Source organism: Oncorhynchus mykiss, chromosome 18 (assembly GCF_057628025.1).
Source record: "Oncorhynchus mykiss isolate SJ-2025 chromosome 18, ASM5762802v1, whole genome shotgun sequence".
In the NCBI taxonomy this organism is placed as follows: domain Eukaryota; kingdom Metazoa; phylum Chordata; class Actinopteri; order Salmoniformes; family Salmonidae; genus Oncorhynchus; species Oncorhynchus mykiss.
In genome coordinates this window covers 57,598,152-57,619,772 of record NC_143039.1, presented here as the reverse complement: position 1 = coordinate 57,619,772, position 21,621 = coordinate 57,598,152, and the positions used below count along the sequence as shown (strand labels likewise).

At 43.0% G+C, this 21,621-nt stretch overlaps 1 protein-coding gene across 1 annotated transcript; it reads right to left on the bottom strand.

Moving 5' to 3' along the window:
- Window positions 1–5,275: 5,275 nt before the first annotated feature.
- LOC110496428 (leucine-rich repeat-containing protein 3B-like) lies at window positions 5,276–21,127 on the bottom strand. Its single transcript, XM_021572325.3, has 2 exons — window positions 20,812–21,127; window positions 5,276–9,041 (listed from the first exon to the last, which is right to left on the bottom strand). The coding sequence occupies exon 2, from the start codon at window positions 8,840–8,842 to the stop codon at window positions 8,021–8,023; it is 822 nt and encodes a 273-aa protein (XP_021428000.1). The 5' UTR covers window positions 8,843–9,041; window positions 20,812–21,127; the 3' UTR covers window positions 5,276–8,020.
- Between the last annotated feature and the right edge of the window lie 494 nt (window positions 21,128–21,621).

The window sequence follows — 21,621 nt, the reverse complement described above, 5'->3', positions numbered from 1 at the left end:
TTATATTGTCGTCAAGGGCTTTTACAGGCACGGGCCACTGATTGAGCAGAGCCCTATCTTATGAAAACCCAAATCTCACATTTTAGAAGCTAAAATCCGATTTCATCCCATCACAAATAATTTCATATTCAAACATTTAAATTGAACAACAATTCCATGTGATTCCGATAACTCTGATGTGTAGACTTTCCACTGTAGAGTTTATGTCATCTTATCATTGATAAGGTCCCCGATGACAACCGAACTGACATCATATTCATTAAGTACCACCGCATATGTTCAATTGGTCAGATTACCAGAATATAGTTAATTTCCCCCCACCTTCTGATGTTCAGTGGGGGTGTACCTGGGATAGTGGGGGTGTAGCTGGGAGTGTGGGGGTGTACCTGGGATAGTGGGAGTGTAGCTGGGAGTGTGGGGGTGTAGCTGGGAGAGTAGCTGGGAGAGTTGGGGTGTATCTGGGAGTGTGGTGGTGTAGCTGGGAGAGTTGGGGTGTAGCTGGGAGAGTTGGGGTGTAGCTGGGAGAGTTGGGGTGTAGCTGGGAGTGTGGGGGTGTAGTTGGGAGTGTGGTGGTGTAGCTGGGAGAGTAGCTGGGAGAGTTGGGGTGTGTGTGGGAGTGTAGCTGGGAGTGTGGTGGTGTAGCTGGGAGAGTTGGGGTGTAGCTGGGAGAGTTGGGGTGTAGCTGGGTGCAGATGGTCGGGCGACAGCTCGGAGGAGGTGGTTGGTGGGGAGAGGTTGCAGGAGTTGAGGAGTGTTGCCAGAGACCATGAGGTATTACTCTACCTTGAGTTTAAAAATAGATCTAATTTAGGATCAAATTTTAGTCTGTGTCAGTTTATAATTCAGAAGACAATTCAGAACAGTTGGGCATCCATCCTATCCCAGCCTTAAATACAGACGGATGGAAGGATGGAGGGAGGGAGGGGAGAGCCATTGAACAGATTTAGCCGTGGTGTCGAGGGGAAGAAAGAAGTGAGTAATTGTTTTGAGACAGATAGGAGCACTCCTGTATGGCAGTCACCGTTTGTTCATCTGTGCTTTTAGCAAACCGTTGATAAGCCGCCTCTAGTCTCAACTTTAAACACTGTTTGTCTGTTTAAATGTATCCCTGATTTGCTCCATGTGTGTGTGTGTGTGTGTGTGTGTGTGTGTGTATTCTGAACATGCCTTTATCATGATCTCTCATACATTGCATTTAAAGATGGAATCCGTAGTAGAGGGAAACAGCGCCACTGGCCGACCCCACCATTGCTATTGTTTTTGTTGCCTAGCAACGGAGCAACATGCAGCATGGTTAAAAAAAATGCCAGTTCATATCGTGCTCTTCTATCGCGGTCAGAGGGGGAAAAAACTGTTTTTGTCTGCAGTAATTTCTTTCTTGTTGTAATATCGCAAATGGACATGGCTGTTTCACCATTAACGATTCCAGCGTTAAGGACAAATTCAAATAAACATACTGTATGAATATTGAAGCTCGTTATTCAAAGAGAAACATTTTGTTTAGCTAAAACGTGAACGAGTCATTGATGAAGCACTGTAGGTTGCATGTTGTGTGAAAATGTTATCAGCATGTGGCAACTGTCCCTCTGTAGAGTGTATTGAAACCTTATGACAATACACTTAAATAAAGTTGACTTGACTTCACAGGGATATGGGTACCCTCTCCACTCTCTCCTAGTATTGGGAAGAAAGGCTACAACATACACTACCTATAACGATATGCGCTGAAAGTCGGGAAGCAAGTTCAGGGAGTGAGTGTTTAAAAAAAATAAACAGACCATAATACAAAACAAGAAACACTAACAGCACACTGACAAGAAACAGAAACAATGACGCCTGGGGAAGGAACCAAAGGGAGTGACATATATAGGGAAGGAACCAAAGGGAGTGACATATATAGGGAAGGAACCAAAGGGTGTGACATATATAGGGAAGGAACCAAAGGGTGTGACATATATAGGGAAGGAACCAAAGGGTGTGACATATATAGGGATATATATATATATATATATATATATATATATATATATATATATATATATATATATATATATATATATATATATATATATATATATATATATATATATATATATATATAGGGAATGTGATCAGGGAAGTGATGGAGTCCAGGTGAGTCTGACGATGCGCAGATGCGGGTAACGATGGTGTCAGGCCTGCGCCATAACGAGCAGCCTGGTGACCTAGAAGCCGGAGAGGGAGCACATGTGACACTACCTTTCAAAAGTTTCGGGTCACTTAGAAATGTTATTGTTTTCCATGAAAACATACATGAAAAGAGTTGCAAAATGAATAGCAAATATAGTCAAGACATTGACAAGGTTATAAATAATGATTTTTAATTGAAATAATAATTGTGTCCTTCAAACTTTGCTTTCGTCAAAGAATCCCCCATTTGCAGCAATTACAGCCTTGCAGACCTTGGGCATTCTAGCTGTCAATTTGTTGAGGTAATCTGAAGAGATTTCAACCTATGCTTCCTGAAGCACCTCCCACACGTGTGATTGGCTTGATGAGCACTTCTTATGTACCATACGGTCAGGCTGCTCCCACAACAGCTCAATAGGGTTGAGATCCGGTGACTGTGCTGGACACTCCATCAAAGGCAGAATACCAGCTGACTGCTTTTTCCCTAAATAGTTATTGCATAGTTTGGAGCTGTGTTTTGGGTCATTGTCCTGTTGTAGGAGGAAATTGGCTCCAATTAAGCGCCGTCCACAGGGTATGGCATGGCGTTGCAAAATGGAGTGATAGCCTTCCTCCTTCTAGATCCCTTTTACCCTGTACAAATCTCCCACTTTCCCACCACCAAAGCACTCTCAGACCTTCACATTGCCTCCACCATGCTTGACAGATGGCGTCAAGCACTCCTCCAGCATATTTACATTTTTTTCTGCGTCTCACGGATGTTCCTTGTGATCCTAACACCTCAAACTTAGATTTGTCTGTCCATAAGACCTTTTTCCAATCTTCCTCTGTCCATTCTCTGTGTTCTTTGCCCATATTAATATTTTCTTTTTATTGGCCAGTCTGAGATATGGCTTTTCCTTTGCAACTCTGCATAGAAGGCCAGCATCCCGGAGTCGCCTCTTCACTGTTGACGTTGAGACTGGTGTTTTAAGGGTATTATTTAATGAAGCTGCCAGTTGAGGACTTGTGAGGCATCTGTTTCTCAAACAAAAAGTACACTCTAATGTACTTGTCCTCTTGCTCAGTTGTGCATCATTGCCTCACACTCCTCTTTCTATTCTGGTTAGAGACAGTTTGCGCTGTTCTGTGAAGGGACTAGTACACAGCCTTTTATGAGTTCTTCAGTTTCTTAGCAATTTCTCACATGTAATAGCCTTAATTTCTCAGAACAAGAATAGACTGATGAGTTTCAGACGAAAGTTATTTGTTTCTGCCCATTTTGATCCTCAGTAAGTTTGCAGATGACACAACATTAGTAAGCCTGATCACCGACACCAATGAGTCAGCCTATAGGGAGGTCAGAGACCTGGCCGGGTGATGCCAGAATAACAACCTATCCCTCAACGTAACCAAGACTAAGGAGATGATTGTGGACTACAGGAAAAGGAGGACCGAGTACGTCCCCATTCTCATCGACAGGGCTGTAGTGAAGCAGGTTGAGAGCTTCAAGTTCCTTGGTGTCCACATCAACAAACTTGAATGGTCCAAACACGCCAAGACAGTTGTGAAGAGGGCACGACAAAACCTATTCCCCCTCAGGAAACTAAAAATATATGGCATGGGTCCTCAGATCCTCTAAAGGTTCTACAGCTGCAACATCGAGATCATCCTGACTGGTGGCATCTCTGCCTGGTACGGCAATTGCTCGGCCTCCGACCACAAGGCCCTACAGAGGGTAGTGGGTACGGCCCAGTACATCACTGGGGCTAAGCTGCCTGCTATCCAGGACCTCTACACAAGGCGGTGTCAGAGGAAGACCCTAAAAATTGTCAAAGACACCAGCCGCCCAGTCATAGACTGTTCTCTCTACTACCGCATGGCAAGTGGTACCGGACAAAAAGTCTTCTCAACAGTTTTTACCCCCAAGCCATAAGACTCCTGAACAGGTAATCAAATGGCTACCAGGAGTATTTGCATTGTGTGCCTCCCCCTCACCCCCAACCCCTCGTTTACGCTACTGCTACTCTCTGTTCATCATATATGCATAGTCACTTTAACCATATCTACATATACATACTACCTCAATCAGCCCGACTAACCGGTGCCTGTATATAACCTCCCTACTGTATGTAGCCTCACTACTGTTATTTTCACTGCCTTTTTACTGTTGTTTTTTATTTCTTTACTTACCTATTGTTCACCTAATACCTTTTTTGCACTGTTGGTTAGAGACTGTAAGTAAACATTTCACTGTAAGGTCTACGTTGTATTCGGTGCACGTGACAAATAAACTTTGACTTGATTTGATGCTCCAGATACTCAACTAGTCTTAAGAAGGCCAGTTTTATTGCTTCTTTAATTAGGACAACAGTTTTCAGCTGTGCTAACATAATTGCAAAAGGGTTTTCTAATGATCATGTAAGGGTTTTCGTCTTCCTCCTCTGACGAGGAGTAGTAGTAGGAAGGATCGGAGGACCAATGCGCAGCGTGGTAAGTGTTCATTATATTTATTTACAACTCAGAACACTAAATAATAAAACAACAAAGAGAACGAAATGAAACCGAAACAGTCCTGTACGGTGCATACATAAAACACAGAACAGAAAATAATCACCCACAACTCAAATGTGAACCCAGACTACCTAAGTATGGTTCTCAATCAGGGACAACAGACAGCTGCCTCTGATTGAGAACCATACCAGGCCAAACACAGAAATTCCAAATTATAGAAACAATAACATAGACAACCCTCCCAACTCACGCCCTGACCATACTAAAAACAAAGACATAACAAAAGAACCAAGGTCAGAACGTGACAGATCAATTAGCCTTTTAAAATGATAAACTTGGATTAGCTAACACAATGTGCCATTGGAATACAGGAGTGATGGTTGCTGATAATGGGCCTCTGTGCGCCTATGTAGATATTACATTAAAAATCAGCCGTTTCCAGCTACAATAATAATTTACAACAATAACGATGTCTACACTGTATGATCAATTTGATGTTATTTTAATGGACAAAAAATGTGCTTTTCTTTCAAAAACAAGGACTTTTCTAAGTGACCCCAAACTTTTGAACGGTGGTGACCATCCAAAGCTAAATGACAATAAATCACGAGGAGAGTGTCCATATTTCCTTTATTTCGATTTGTGACATGCCTTTACAATGTATGGATGGTTTTATCAGTGCTAGGTCTTGAGTTTTATCACAAAGCTTCAGCTTTTTTCCCTAAAGAAAAGAAAATTGACAGGCAGAGAAGAAAGACAACAACCACATTCTCTGTGTTTTATGTTACTTTCACGTCTTCGTTTGAGTGAGACAGTGGAAAACTAGGATATCAAAGTACATTTCACTTCTATCAGCTCTTTCAAAGCAAACAATAAAGAGTTCATTTCTCCTTTGTGTTGGTTCTATATACACTATCCTGGACATGAAAGGATTCCAAAACACATACACCTTTGTCTGTGAAACGCTCTGCTTTCTTCTTTCATGTCCAGAAACCTCATGTGAAACCTCTGAATGTGAAATAATTTGGTTAAAATGAGAAACAGAAAATGTGAGATAAGAATTTCAGGCACTTAAATATTCTTCCAGACTCCTTGGCTTGGCTACACTGTGCTTTCTTCATTTGCAGTACGGTACATGTATTGAAAGAAAAAGTCTCCTAAACCCATTACAAATCCATGAGGCATGAACTCATAGCCTCCGCTCTACAGGACAAGACAGTGCAAAATGCTGTACAGTAGCACAACATTCAAATACAACGATTTAAAGGGATTTCAAGTTCCTTCTCACACACAACAACAATGTACCTATTTGCATTTAGTTTGATGTGACTAGGCCTACTTGTGTGTCTATCTACCTGTTGTAACAACCTGTTGTAACTACTGTTATAACAGCCTGTTATAACTACCTGTGCTCATTGTATCATCAAATCCTCCCAAATGAACTGACCACCTTGCAGCTCTGGGGGAAAAAACTCAACTTTGTAAACATTCCTTTTCAAAATACATAATTTTTTATCCGCATTGAATATGGAAAGAATCTTTTACTTTTCTCATTCTCTCACTTTCCTACACATATCGCTCCTTCCCTCACTTATCTCTTCTCTCTCTTTATCTCTCGCTTTCGCTCCCTCTCTCTCCCTCTCTGACCTGCCCTCCCCCTCCCCTCTCTCTCCATCTCTCTCTCTCTCTGGGATCTTTTAGTGAACCCTTGTCACTGTGATGGAAGTGAAATCCATTTTAATGAATGACAGCTGCAATTTGCTCTTCTCACTTTGCTGGGGGTATAACTGTACACACAGTGTTTCTAAAGGCAAGATAAATGATGCATGCATCTATCTGCATTCTGAACGCAGCATGAGGTTGAATAGAAAGGGGATGTTTGTGTTGAAATTATTAGTCTTCCCATCGCCAGGTTTGTGACGCTGAGGGTGCATCGCAATCTGTACCCTATTCCCGACATAGTGCATTACTTCCACCAGGGTCCATAGTGCTTTATGCACTATGTAAGGAATAGGTTGGCATTTGGGACACCAACTATATCTTCATTTTGGCTGAGAGAGGAAGCTTTGTGTGAGATACATTCCTCTGAATATGAATATGTATTCTATTTCAGGAAGCATAGACTGAGTCATAAAAAATCATAGCAAATGTTTGTTTTTTTATAGAAAAACCAAATGCACAGTATTGTTTTGGGGTGTTGTTGTGTTAACATGTAACACAAAAAGCTTGTTCGGACTCAGGACATGAGAACTTGGACACTACTAGTGTACTAGTAAATCACATGACACACATACAAATCACTTGAATCTACCGAGTCTCTTGTGGGTCATTTGATATCTACCCCAAAAAACATTGTGTTACGTTATCTGACCATCACAAATCTACTAAGATGCAATGTATCAAGTTTGTCGTTTCAAGACAACAACAACATACAGTACAGGGACCTGACAAAGCGAAGGAAGAAATGTGTAGTATTTTTACAGCACATCAGTAGTCTTTCAACAGTGTGATGTCGTGGTCATTTTAACAAATCATTGATTCCATTATTTCACATATGAAAATTGAAGGTCATTTTCATGATTGATGTTTGGGGCCCGTTATTTGTTCAAATCAAATTAAACCAAGTATGCAGTTGGATGCACAAACACAGAACACTCTTCAGATTACCTTACAAAAGTTTAGTCCAACAAACCATTTCTCCAGATTTTGCTCTAAAAAAAGATTTATCAACCTATCAAAATTTTAACCTGAGATTCAGATTTTTTTGAAACGATCTCAGAACAGATGTCAGAACAGATCTCAGAACAGATCTCAATGAAGCCATCTGTGTTACACCCATAGTCTATACCTTTCTGTTACTCTGATATGAATTAACTGCCGTCTATATTCTGACATGTACGCTGTGCATTCCAAAATGCTTGACTTTAGATTGATACCTACAGACAAACGCTAACATTTAAAGCATTTCTCCTCTTTTAAAAATGGGGTTTTCTCAATGTTTACTTTTCTAATTTACACATATTGAGTGTGAAGCTTCAAATACAAGGATCCAGGTTTAATCTATCATGATTTTTTAAAAGTACACCACAGGTAGGACAAAATAAAAACATTTTCACAACAGAAGACGTTACATCCATCTTGAAATTTGGAAATAGTTGTAAACACTAGAAATATGGGTCCTATCTCCGGGTTTAGGTCGGAACTTCTGCTGTTCATGCATAGAATTAGAACCAATTAGTCATTCTAATTCTAGAACTAATTAGACAATCTAATTCTATGGTATACAGTCAGTTCTCACTATAGGGATGTCACACCGGACTACTGATGTCCTATAGTGTCCAGTAGTGATGATATTATGTTACACCACAGTACTGATGTCCTCCACCTCGTTGGGCTTCACAGGCTTGCTGGGGAGCGACTTGAGGTACTCCAGGTGTCGCCGGGCATCCTCCTGGTTCTGCCGTACGTAATACACCACATAGGAGATGACCATGGCAAACCAGCCGAACATCGTCACCAGCATGGCGTAGTCTGTGGTCCTCTTGGCCAGGTTACACAGGTCTGTGTCCACCGCCAGGAAATGGCGTCCCTCCTGCTCCTGGAGCTCGGAGCTCCGGCAGAGGACGCGTGCAGCCGCCTCGTGGTTGTGGGCCATGCCGCCCAGTGCCTGCTGCAGCGTGCAGTCACAGTGCCAGGGGTTGTCGTCCACCAGGACACGTGCTTTGAGCCTGGCGAACGCATCCTTGTGCACACTAGTGATGCGGTTGTGTGAGAGGTCGAGGACCTGCAGTGTGGCCTCCACGCCACTGAAGGCGCCCTCCCCCAGCGTCTCCACAGCGTTGTGGGACAGATTGAGCTCCCGCAGCAGCCTTAGGCCCCGGAAGGCGTGGTCGGGGACGGCCATGATCTGGTTGTGGTCGAGGCGGAGCACGGCGGTGTCTGGAGGCAGGTCCGGGGGGATCTCTTTGAGCCGGGACCCGGTGCAGGTGACGTTGAGGCCAAGGAGCAGCCCCAGGGGCCCCGGGCCGAGGTGGAGGCCAGGGTCGGGTCGGGCCCGCTGGCAGACGCATCCCTTGGGACACATGGAGGCGGAGGGGAAGCACAGGGCCATGAGGACCAAGCTCTGGAGGAGCAGGCACATGGGGATGGAGCGGGACAGCCACATGTCCAGGGGAGTCATACTGGTGGGGACCACCAGCCCTCAGCATCCCGCCAAGAGACAGGGACACCACACCACTGGACCGACCCAAGAAGTAACAGACAGGCCACGGCTCATACCAAACACTCCATACTGGAGACTGATGAGCCTCCACTAACACACACCGTCTGTTCAGGCCTAACAGGGCCTGTCACCAGTTGGACTCATGCTGTAATCACACCTGAAATAAAACAGATAGAAGCATTAAACAATATAAAAACTACTTAATGAAGTACTGTAAGTTCTTTGAACTACTTTTTTAGTGTGGAACTTTGGGTTTTAGCTGAAGTCAAAAAGACAAACCAGGAGCACCACGGTGTGTATGTGAAAATAAACTGTCATATTCACATCATCATAATCTCATCATAACCCAGTTCCGTTTGATGTAAACGATATTACACAACTTGTTATATTTATGGCATACTAGGCTACATGATAAGGTTCATCTAGGTTTGATGAATCACTGTCCTTAATACCGTAATATACTTTTACTGCAGTGGGCTAAATCAGAGTCACACAGACTGTTTTGAAACAAAAGTATACACCTCACACACAAGGTTATGGGCTTAGAAAAAGAAGACACCTGTACCATGTCAGAGTTGAAATGTATTACATTTTGAGTTTTATATATTACAATATTACACTTTATATACACTATAAATACAAAAGTATGTGGACACCCCATTCAAATTAGTGCATTAGGCTATTACAGCCACACCCGTTGCTGACAGGAGTATACAATCGAGCACACAGCCATTGGTAGTAGAATGGCCTTACTGAAGAGCTTATTGACTTTCAACCATCATAGGATGCCACCATTCAAATAAGACACATTTCTGCCCTGCTAGAGCTGCCCCGGTCAACTGTAAGTGCTGTTATTGTTAAGTGGAAACATCTAGGAGCAACAACGGCTCAGCCACAAATTGGCAGGCCACAAAAGTTCACTGAACGGGAACGCTGAGTGCTAAAGCGCTTAGTGCGTAAAAATCATCTGTCCTCGGTTGCAACACTCGCTACCGAGTTCCAAACTGCCTCTGGAAGCAACGTCAGCACAATAACTGTTCAGCCGGAGCTTCATGAAATGGGATTTGATGGCCGAGCAGCAGCACATAAGCATAAGATCACCATGCGAAATGCCAAGTGCAGGCTGGAGTGGTGTAAAGCTCATCACCATTGGACTCTGGAGCAGTGGAAACGTGTTCTCTGGAGTGATGAATCACGCTTCATCAGGCAGTCCGATGGACGAATCTGGGTTTGGCGGATGCCAGGAGAACGCTACCTGCCCGAATGCATAGTGATAACTGTAAAGTTTGGTGGAGGAGGAATAATGGTCTGTGGCTGTTTTCATGGTTCAGGCCCCTTAATTCCAGTGAAGAGAAATTTTAATGCAGCAGCATACAATGACATTCTAGATGATTCTGTTCTTCCAACTTTGAGGCAACAGTTTGGGGAAGGCGTTTTCCTGTTTCAGCATGACAATGCCCACTTGCACAAAGCGCGATCCATACAGAAAAGGTTGGTGGAGCCTCCCGGGTGGCGCAGTGGTTAAGGGCGCTGTATTGCAGCGCCAGATGTGCCACCAGAGACTCTGGGTTCGCGCCCAGGCTCTGTCGTAACCGGCTGCGACCGGGAGGTCCGTGGGGCGACGCACAATTGGCCTAGCGTCGTCCGGGTTAGGGAGGGTTTGGCCGGTAGGGAAATCCTTGTCTCATCGCGGACCAGCGACTCCTGTGGCGGGCTGGGCGCAGTGTGCACTAACCAAGGTTGCCAGGTGCGCGGTGTTTCCTCCGACACATTGGAGCGGCTGGCTTCCGGGTTGGATGGCGCTGTGTCAAGAAGCAGTGCGGCTTGGTTGGGTTGTGCATCGGAGGACGCATGACTTTCAACCTTCGTCTCTCCCGAGCCCGTATGGGAGTTGTAGCGATGAGACAAGATAGTAGCTACTAAACAATTGGATACCACGAAATTGGGGAGAAAAAGGGGTGAAAAAAAAATGAAAAAAAGAAAAGGTTGGTGGAGATCAGTATGGAAGAACTTGACTGGCTTGCACAGAGCCATGACCTCAACCCCATCGAACACCTTTGGGATAAATTGGAACGCAGACTGCGAGCCAGGCCTAATTGCCCAACATCAGTGCCAGATCTCACTAATGCTCTTGTGGCTGCAAGTCTATGCAGCAATGTTCCAACATCTAGTGGAAAGGCTTCCCAGAAGAGGCTGTTATAGCAGCAAAGTGGGGAACTCCATATTAATGCTCATGAATGAGATGTTTGCCAAGCAGGTGTCCACATACGCAGAAGACTGAAATCACAGAAGACTGAAATAGACATAGAAACACAGGGTTTTCTGCATTTATTTAAGAAATATGTTTATTCATTATGAAATTATAAAAATATTAATACAATTCCACCCATGAGGCCACTAGAGGGTGATCGAATTGCAGGAAAGGGCTACAACAACACATCCTTATGAACACGCACTCTTTACTGAGACTTGACAATAAGCATGGACCTGTGAATCCTCCTGTCAATCAAACAATAGCCAGCTACAACTATGTTGTTTATTTAGTCAATTAAGAACAGATTTTTATTTACAATGAGGACCTGTCAAACGTGTACATTTTATTATCTGTGTAAGAGTGAGAATATAGTAAGTACACAGTAATGGGCAGTTAGATAGGAAAAGCGAAGCAATGTTTATTTATGTTCCCATTCATGACATATGATTGGTATCGTTAGTAAAACAAACACACACCTACTCTATTGTAAGCTTGTGTACTGTGGATAACAACACCACATTGGTTCCAAATGGCACCCTATTCCCTATGTAGTGCACTACTTTTGACTAGGGTCCATAGGGAATAGGGTGCCATTTGGGCCTCGATCTGATAAATGCTAAGTACAGTGGAATGCAGCAGGCTGGTTTCATCAAGCCCCCCTCATTCTCCCTCTCTCACACTGTAATGTCACCTTCTCATAACAGATCTTTGCCTGCAGAACATCACATAGGGAAGAAATTCACTTACAGTACAGGAACTCTACATTGACCAAACTGTACAATACAACCCTATTCAATCATAAAATGCTATGCAATTATTTTCTGTCGCATAACTTTCCCCATATCGAGATCCTACCTATCATGTTTATAAACACATGCTAACATGCAGTGCTTAATTTGTAAATTGGGAGGTCCCGGAACACATAGTGAGCGCGAGAGGGGCGGTTACCCAGGGAGCTCTAAGTTACTGGAACACATTGAGAAATAAAGTGACTAACACAATGTGGCAGCTCAGCAGACAGAGTAAACAGCCATGTAGCCTACTGTCTGTGGTGGTTAAACAGACAGCACTCTCCAAGGTGCTGATTTATTCAAAGCATTTTAGACGTCACTGCAGTATGCCTACATATATGAGTGTAGCTGCGGGGCTTACACAAGTCAGAATCAGTGTACAGCGACATTTTAGACGTCACTGCAGTATGCCTACATATATGAGTGTAGCTGCGGGGCTTACACAAGTCAGAATCAGTGTACAGCGACATTTTAGACGTCACTGCAGTATGCCTACATATATGAGTGTAGCTGCGGGGCTTACACAAGTCAGAATCAGTGTACAGCAACATTTTAGACGTCACTGCAGAACACTCGCCATATGCAAATGCACTCATAGTCAGCTGTGGGGCTCACAAGACCCCAATGTCATATCATTTTGAAGACATCAATGTAGCAGTAGAACAAATATCACAATATCAGACTATATCTTCAAATAAAATGCATTACCGTAGACTCTATATAGGCCTTCTGCCTATGTGATAATATGAAGCACATGTTCAGATTACCTTCACAGTACAGAACAAGTTTGTAAAGGAAAACAGTTTTCCTACCTTAGTTTTCAAAACCTCCCACAATGACTCTCCCCATGTCAAGTTCATTTAACTCCTGACAGTCAATTTCTTGCTCAAAGCCATGAGCGGGCCTGTGTCAGTGACGTTTAGCCTCCTTCTAAGGCTGTTGTGAAGACTCTGGCTGTAGTGTCTATTTTTTCATTTTGAGGGTTGACTATAACCTGGGTGTCCTCTTTAGCCTCGTCTACAAGGCTTGCTGCCACCAAATGCGCCTTGGTTCAGGCATATTCAAAAAATAATAATAATAATTCTGAGGGCTCTTTGTTTTTGTTTTTATGTCAAAGGCAGAGGATGTTACTGTACATTCCACCCTCTCTTTTGCTAGCTAGTTGAATCCCTCCAGTCATTTCTAGACTGAGGCTCCCTACCTTTTTCCATGTTGTACAGCCCAGCTTTGAATTCTGCATGACAAGCCCTTGGTTATACGTTTGTTGTTCTTGAGCTGCAAATTGCACCTGCTTCGAGCTCTTCGTCGGGGGATGCACTGTCCCCCCCAGCTCCCCGTCTCCCTCTCCCGCTGAGTCTGACTCACTAGTAGGCCTACTAGGTAGTGCAGGTGCCGGTGGTGATGCTGAACTGGCGGGATTAGCAACGCTGCTAGCTCAGGCATCACCATCAGGAACAGTTTGCCCCTCACTCCTCTCCTCCGGCACTGACAGTTCTCTGGCTCGTTCTGGGTTCGATTCACCATCTTTCTCTGGATTTTTGGACTTGAAAAATGTCATCAAACTTGAATGCCTTTTTTTAATCAATTTTTTATTTGTCTTTCCCACGTTTCAAATTCAGTAGGGAGACAACTAGCCTAGGCTACGTGACGTGATTACGTAGGGACCTCTTCACTAGTTGACCACCACTACCCAGACCTGTGTCAAGATCAGTTACTTACTCCACCTCCCTGAGGTGTTGATAAAAACACATTAATTACCGAGCTCGAACAGGATAAGATCGTGAAAAATGTATCCACTTAAGGCATATGATCAATTCTGCATCAGATTATGTACAGCTTTCCTATACTGCCCAGCAGCTTGATGGGAGGCATTGTAGGATGCTCTAGAATGCAGTGATTGTTAATGGACATGGGTGTCTGCCCATTTCTGGGAAAAAGAGATACTGATAACCATAGGTTATTATTATTTCTATGTAGGTTGAGGGAGCAGCCCTGTCTCTCCCCACAGCCTGTGTTGTTTAATAGAGCCTATGATGATGAGAGAAAGAGCGAGAGAGAGTGAGAGAGAGGGCGAGAGAGAAAGAGAGCGAGAGAAAGAGAAAGGTTTAGAGAGAGACAGAGTGATGGAGATAGGGAAGCATCGGTGTTGTCTGTATGAGGCCGTCTTCCCCGTGAGCACCAGGCACAGGGGCTCAAGTGAGTCTAGGTTCAAATGTCAACTGCCAAAAAGCTGAATTGCATGCAGGCATGTCATCCATCATCGACGAGTAGAAAAATGGCAAAGCAACACAAGTGACAGTTGGTATCCACAGTGACGAGGGATTTTGAATGCATCATCTTTAGAGGCCCTTGGAGGGGAGAATATAGGCTGTGTCACTGGGAGTGTGTGAGCTTTGAGTCCTTTCAAGTCCAATGACTGACTGAAGTCCTACCATCATTTTCAATTCAGCCTGGCTGAATTCAGCTGGTGGCCCTCTCCTGTCTCTGGTCACAGTGTACAAGGTTGTTCACATTCTGGGTTAAAATAGGCCCCTGTGAACTCAGCCGCGAGGCAGCGACCATTTCTATTTTTGGCACCACTGAAATTTTAATTTCACAAATTAAGAAGGACATGATTGCCCTGTTATTCAGATTCAGTGGAACCATTAAAACGTTCATGAATTGAATAAAGTGCTTACTTTATACATGCAGTCTTTCTATTATCATATTGGTTAGCAGTATGGTTTTGATAATTGTGAAAAATCTGACCAATTACACTATATATGCAAAGATATGTGGACATCCCTTCAAATGAGTGGATTTGGCTATTTCAGTCACACCCGATGCTGACAGATGTATAATATTGAGCACACAGCCTTGCAATCTCCATAGACAAACATTGCAGTAGAATGTCCTTACTGAAGAGCTCAGTGACTTTCAATGTGGCACCGTCATAGGATGCCACCTTTCCAACAAGTCAGTTTGTCAAATGTCTGACCTGCTAGACATGCCCCGGTCAACTGTAAGTGCTGTTATAGTGAAGTGGAAATATCTAGGAGCAACACAGGTTCAGCCGCGAAGTGGTAGGCCACACAAGCTCACAGAACGGGACTGCAGAGTGTTGAAGCGCGTAGCACGTAAAAATCGTCTGTCCTCGGTTGCAACACTCACTACCGTGCAAAGCTTGCCTTCATTGGACTCTGGAGCAGTGGAAACCCATTCTCTGGAGTGATGAATCATGCTTCACCATCTGGCAGTCCGGCGGACAAATCTGGGTTTGGCAAATGCCAGGAGAACACTACCTGCCTGAATGCATACTGCCAACTGTAAAGTTTGGTGGAGGAGGAATAATGGTCTGGGGCTGTTTGCCATGGTTCTGGCTCCTTAGTTCCAGTGAAGGTAAATCTTAATGCTACAGCATACAATGACATTCTAGATGATTCTGTGCTTCCTACTCTGTGGCAAGAGTTTGGGAAAGGCCCTTTCCTGTTTCAGCATGACAATGCTACCGTGCACAAAGTGAGGTCCATACATGTAGTGTATCATGTCATCAATATCAACTTGGATTTTTGTAAAATAAATATCTGTCATCATACGATTTTAAGGAGTGGAGGCTGGGCAATGGATTTTTTTTACCATTACTGGAAAAAGAGCAATCCTTTACAAAAATCTGATTTTTAAATGCACTTACCCATGAACAAAAATATAAATGCAACATGTAACAATTTCTAAGATTTTACTGAGTTAAAGTTCATCTAAGGAAATCAGTCCACTAAAATAAATACATTAGGCCCTAATCTATGGATTTCACATGACTGGGAATACAGATATGCATCTGTTGGTCACAGATAACTTTAAAAAAAAAGGTACTGACATGGATCAGAAAAGCAGTCATAATCTGGTGTGACAACCATTTTCCTCATGCAGCGCGACATCTCCTTCACATAGAATTGATCAGGCTGTTGATTGTGGCCTGTGAAATGTCGCCCCACTCCTCTTCAATGGCTGTGTGAAGTTGCTGGATATTGGTGGGAACTGGAATACGCTGTCATACATGTTTCTCCAGAGCATCCCAAACATGCTCAATGCGTGACATGTCTGGTGAGTATGCAGGCCATGGAAGAACTGGGACATTTTCAGCTTTGAGGAATTGGGTACAGATCTTTTCGACATGTGGCAATGCATTATCATGCTGAAACATGAGGTGATCTCGTCACGGTATCTCTGTGCATTCAAATGGCCATCGATAAAATGCAATTGTGTTCATTCTCCGTAGTTTAAGCCTGCCCATACCATAACCCCACCGCCACCATGGGGCACTCTGTTCACAACGTTGACTTCAGCAGACCGCTCGCCCACACAACACCAAAAACACTGTCTGCCATCTGCCCAGTACAGTTGAAACCGGGATTAATCCGTGAAGACAACACTTCCCCTGTATGCCAGTGGCCATCGAAGGTGAGCATTTGCCCACTGAAGTCTTTTACCACGCCAAACTGCACGACGAGCACAACGAGCACACAGATGAGCTTCCCTGAGATGATTTCTGACAGTTTGTGCAGACATTCTTTGGTTGTGCAAACCCACAGCTTCATCAGCTGTCTGGGTGGCTGGTTTCATACGATCCCACATGCGAAAACGCTGGATGTGGAGGTCCTGGGCTGGTGTGGTTACTTGTGGTCTACGGTTGTGAGGCTGGTTGGACATACTGCCAAATTATCTTAAAACTATGTTTTAGGCAACTTATGGTAGAGAAATTAACATTTAACTTGAGACATTCAACTTGAGGCATTGTGTTGTGTGTCAAGACAGGATTGTGTTGAGGCACAAATCTGTAGCATTGAAGGTCCCCAAGAACACAGTGACCTCCACCTCCAAGTTTGGAACCATCAAGTCTCTTCCTAGAGCTGACCACCCGGTCAAACTGAGCAATTGGGGTAGAAGGGCCTTGGTCAGTTAGGTGACGAAGAACCCGATGGTTACTCTGACTGAGCTCCAGAGTTCATCTGTGGAAATGGGAGAACCTTCCAGAAGGACAACCATCTCTGCAGCACTCCACCAATCAGACTTTTATGGCAGAATGACCAGACGGAAGCCACTCCTCATTAAAAGGCACATGACAGCCCACTTGGAGTTTGCCAAAAAGCACCCATAGGACTCTCAGACCATGAAAAACAAGATTATCTGGTCTGATGAAACCAAGCTTGAACTCTCTGGCCTGAATGCCAAGTGTCACGTCTGGAGGAAACCAGGCACCGCTCATCACCTGGCCAATGCCATCTCTACGGTGAAGCATGGTGGTGGCAGCATCATGCTGTGGGGATGTTTTCAGTGGCAGGGACTGGGAGATTAGTCAGGATCGAGGGAAAGATGAACGGCGCAAAGTACAGAGAGATCCTTGATGAAAACCTGCTTCAGAGCACTCAAGACCTCAGACTGGGGTGAAGGTTCACCTTCCAACAGGACAACGACCTTAAGCACACAGTCAAGACAACGCAGGAGTGGCTTCGGGATAAGAGTCCAGACTTGAACCCGATCTAACATCTCTGGAGAGACCTGAAAATAGCTATGCAGCGACACTCCCCATTCAACCTGAGAACTTGAGAGGATCTGCAGAGAAGAGTGGGAGAAAATCCCCAAATACAGTTGTGCCAAGCTTGTAGCGTCATACCCAAGAAGACTTGAGGCTGTAATCGCTGGTAAAAAAGTGCTTCTACAAAGTACTGAGTAAAGGATCTGAATACTTATGTAAATGTGATATTAAAATTTTTTATTTTGAATACATTTGCAAAAATTTCTAAAAACCTGTTTTTGCTTTGTCATTATGGGGTATTGTGTGTAGACTGATGAGGGGGAAAGCGATTGAATACATTTTAGAAAAAGGCTGTAATGTAACAAAACATGGAAAAATTCAAGGGGTCTGAATACTGCCCAAATGCACTGTACTTCCATTTGTTTTTTAAAACCGGTACCGGTTACCTTCAGATGAGTCCCGTGACACTTGTGGGGGTCGTTTACATGATTTACCAATTTTCGGGATGTCTCGGGATGTCTGACAAACACCGCTCTAGCTCTGCCACCTTTCACCACAGATGAGGAAGTGTTACACTGGTGGATGCTGTGGATTGAGATGCATCCAATGCAATAAAAGCAGATATATCTAGTTTAAACTGATGGATTTTGATCAGGATTTTTTTGTTATGTAACTTAGATTGACATACCGGTGCGTCAATCGACTCTAGGGGGTTAATCATCTTCTGTATATGCCACACTTATCAAGTGGATGGATTATCTTGGCAAAGGATAAATGCTCACTAACAGGGATGTAAATACATTTGTGCACAAAATTGTAGAGAAATACACTTTTTGTGCATATGGACAATTTCTGGGATCTTTTGTTTCAGAGCATGAAAAAAGGTCACGTGTGGCTCAGTAGGTAGAGCATGGCGCTTGCAATGGCAGGGTTGTGGGTTCAATTCCCATGGGGGGCCAGTATGGGGGAAACGTACAGTGGAGATCTGCATGGAGGAATGGGCCAAAATACCAGCAACAGTGTGTGAAAACCTTGTGAAGACTTACAGAAAACGTTTGACCTCAGTCATTGCCAACAAAGGGTATATAACCAAGTATTGAGATAAACTTTTGTTATTGAGCAAATACTTATTTTCCACCATAATTTGCAAATAAATTCATTAAAAATCCTACAATGTGATTATCTGGATTTTTTTTCTCGTTTTGTCTGTCATAGTTGAAGTGTACCTATGATGAAAATTACAGGCCTCTCTCATCTTTTTAAGTGGGAGAACTTGCACAATTGGTGGCTGACTAAATACTTTTTTGCCCCACTGTAAGTCACTCTGGATAAGAATGTCTGCGAAATTACAAAAATGTAAACATGACGCATTTATATTTTTGTTCAGTGTAAATTGGTCTGTAATCACAATCTAGCACGCACTCTAGAACTGGGATGGACTCCCAATCAACTACAATCATGCATGGGCTTTGTAAATAGCACTTAGGCTATGTAGTGGCTGCTCAATCATTTTCTCCGCATTTCACAATGCCTGTTGTACCTGTTGTATTCGGCGCATGTGAAAAATAACATTTTATTTGATTTGTAAGAGCTTTGACTTCCAGGTATGTCAACCAAAGCCTACATGTGAGGCTATTTCCTATGACAGATCTCAACACGGCAGTAAGGATGTATCATGAAGTAAAGAAAAATAAAGTAATCCATCGCAAAACACTGTCAGACTGGAACTATTTAGCCTGAAGACAAATGAATGGTCCAAAGTTCAATAAGATATCTCTTGGATATGACCCTACCATAAGGTCAGAGAATAAATTATGTCAATTGTACTATACATTTACAAAACAATCACTAGAATATTATGTAACAGCAATGTTATTACTGTAATAATTAGTGCTACTACACAGGTCTTAGAGAAATGTGATGTACACCATCATTGTATTAAAGGGCAGAGTAATTTGATTGGTCCAAGACTTGGAGTTGAAATGTATTTTGACACAACGTGACCCTATTTCTATCATTTATCATAGCATATGGCCATTCTATTACTTAAATTGCATGTTCCTGTCAAGGCCATATTTATGGGATAGCATCAACATGAAATTCAACAAAGATGTGGATGCATCCAAAATGGCACCCTATTCCATACACAGTACACTACTTTTTACTAGAGCTGTGGTGCACATAGGAAATAGGGTGCAATTTGGGATGCAAATTTAGACCTAAAGCGGACTTGCCTACTGTGTTTTCTTGACCCATATAGTCCTACATCACTTGATACATTTTGTGATAATTAAATAAACATCATTATTAAGGATTAACTATTTATGCAAATAGTCTTGAGCTGGATCTGGGGATTTCGAATTACCAGAGAAATGGGCCTGAGCAAATAATAGCCAAGCTATTCCTCAAACAAAATAGTCTGCAAGTGTTATAAACGGCATGGCATAGCATTTCCCAAACAAATAAACCATGCCCCATGGTAAAGTATATGATTTATGAGTAGCCAAGCATACACGAAGTTGTAAACTTTTTTAGGTAGGCCTATAGGTATGCATGTATGCCTTTAGTTTATCGGTTAAATATTATCATTATGATATTCCTAGATTATATTATTATAGTATGAGTTTTGATATGATATCATGAGTGAACATCTCCTGAACAATTTCCATATGAACACTAATGATAAGGAGGACACCCCGCAGTGTGAGCCTGCTCGTCATCAAGGTGAATTTCTTCCTATAGCGCACTCCGTGGCTCAAACATCAACCGTTAACCCTGCTCTCGAGCTCGGCGCCTGAATGCGACGTACTACAGGGTACCCGGCTCCCCCTTTCTGACCCGCGCAGCTGTTATTTTCTACATGTAAAAAAATCACTGCCATGATTAAACTACAATATTTCATTGCGGCATTAATGTAAAGATGTCATCCATGGAACTATGTCATGTTCAAGTATTTACCAAGGACATAACAGCAATGTTATTGCAGGTATCCTATAATACCATTATTCTAACACAGTAATAACAATACATTCGATATACCTACCTACAATAAACAATATTTGAGTGATCAGAGAACATCAATGTAGCTGTGAAGCAACAAATTGAATCGTCACATGACACATGAATAATAATATTAATTTAAAACATGGTGGATTTTGAAATAACCCCAAAAAAATGATATATATATAACGACCCCAAACCCATCTATTTTCCTTTTTTTCCCCCATAATCTGACTAACAACAATCACCAACTGAAAAAAAAAGAAAGGTGGAAAGCCAGCATGAAAATTAGCTCATACATACGTATGTGTGTGTGCTGCGCGTGTAGCGGAGATGCGGAGCAACAGGCGACATATGTTTCCATTCTCACCTGCAATAAAAACAACCGTCAGTCTCTCAATTTCCGACTTTAACATTCTAAACGGATCGTTCCAACGCAATCTTCCTTCTCCAGTAGTTTCCTATCCTCGTCAAAAATGTTGGAATAGCGCTGTTGAAATTCACATTTTTACAATTGCTTGTTGCTCCTCGGTATTGAACGTGAAAGGAGTGTGACTGAGCTCAAGCTGGCAAGGGAGGGGTTTGCGAGACGAGCACTGAAGGCGACAGTGTTCACCCGGAGCGCGCGCGGGGATGAACGGTCAGTCAGACAATAGGTGTTGCCTCAGTGTCTGTTGGGTTCGTCTGACTAATTCAATCCACTTGTAATGTATCATCAGATACGTTCGGTCTTTTGCATCGTCGTAAAACTAAAAGGAGAGCTGTTGAGTTAAGACAAATTGTTGGTGCATTTCACTGTTAGTCTACACCTGTTGTTTACGAAGCATGTAACTAATACAATTTGATTTGTGTCCGCGGTCAGTCATCCCACTCTATCTGCATAACACTTAAATCAGTCAATGGTAGAAATATTATCCAAAATATTGCTCTTTCAGTGATTCACGTTTGAATTGTAGTCTATCACATTGGTCCGCATTTGAAAATATCCTATAACTAAAGACTTTTCTGTGACTATGAGTCTGCTCACACAGCAAGTGGCCTACAGGTAGCCTACATAATGTGATCAGGAGCCCACATTTTCCATGGTACTTACTATGTAGCCCACATTTACCATGGTACTTACTGTGTAACCCACATTTACCATGGTACTTACTGTGTAGCCCACATTTACCATGGTACT

Excerpts from the sequence above, each read along its gene's own strand:
- LOC110496428 (XM_021572325.3), bottom strand. The coding sequence starts at position 8,842 with ATGACTCCCCTGGACATGTGGCTGTCCCGCTCCATCCCCATGTGCCTG.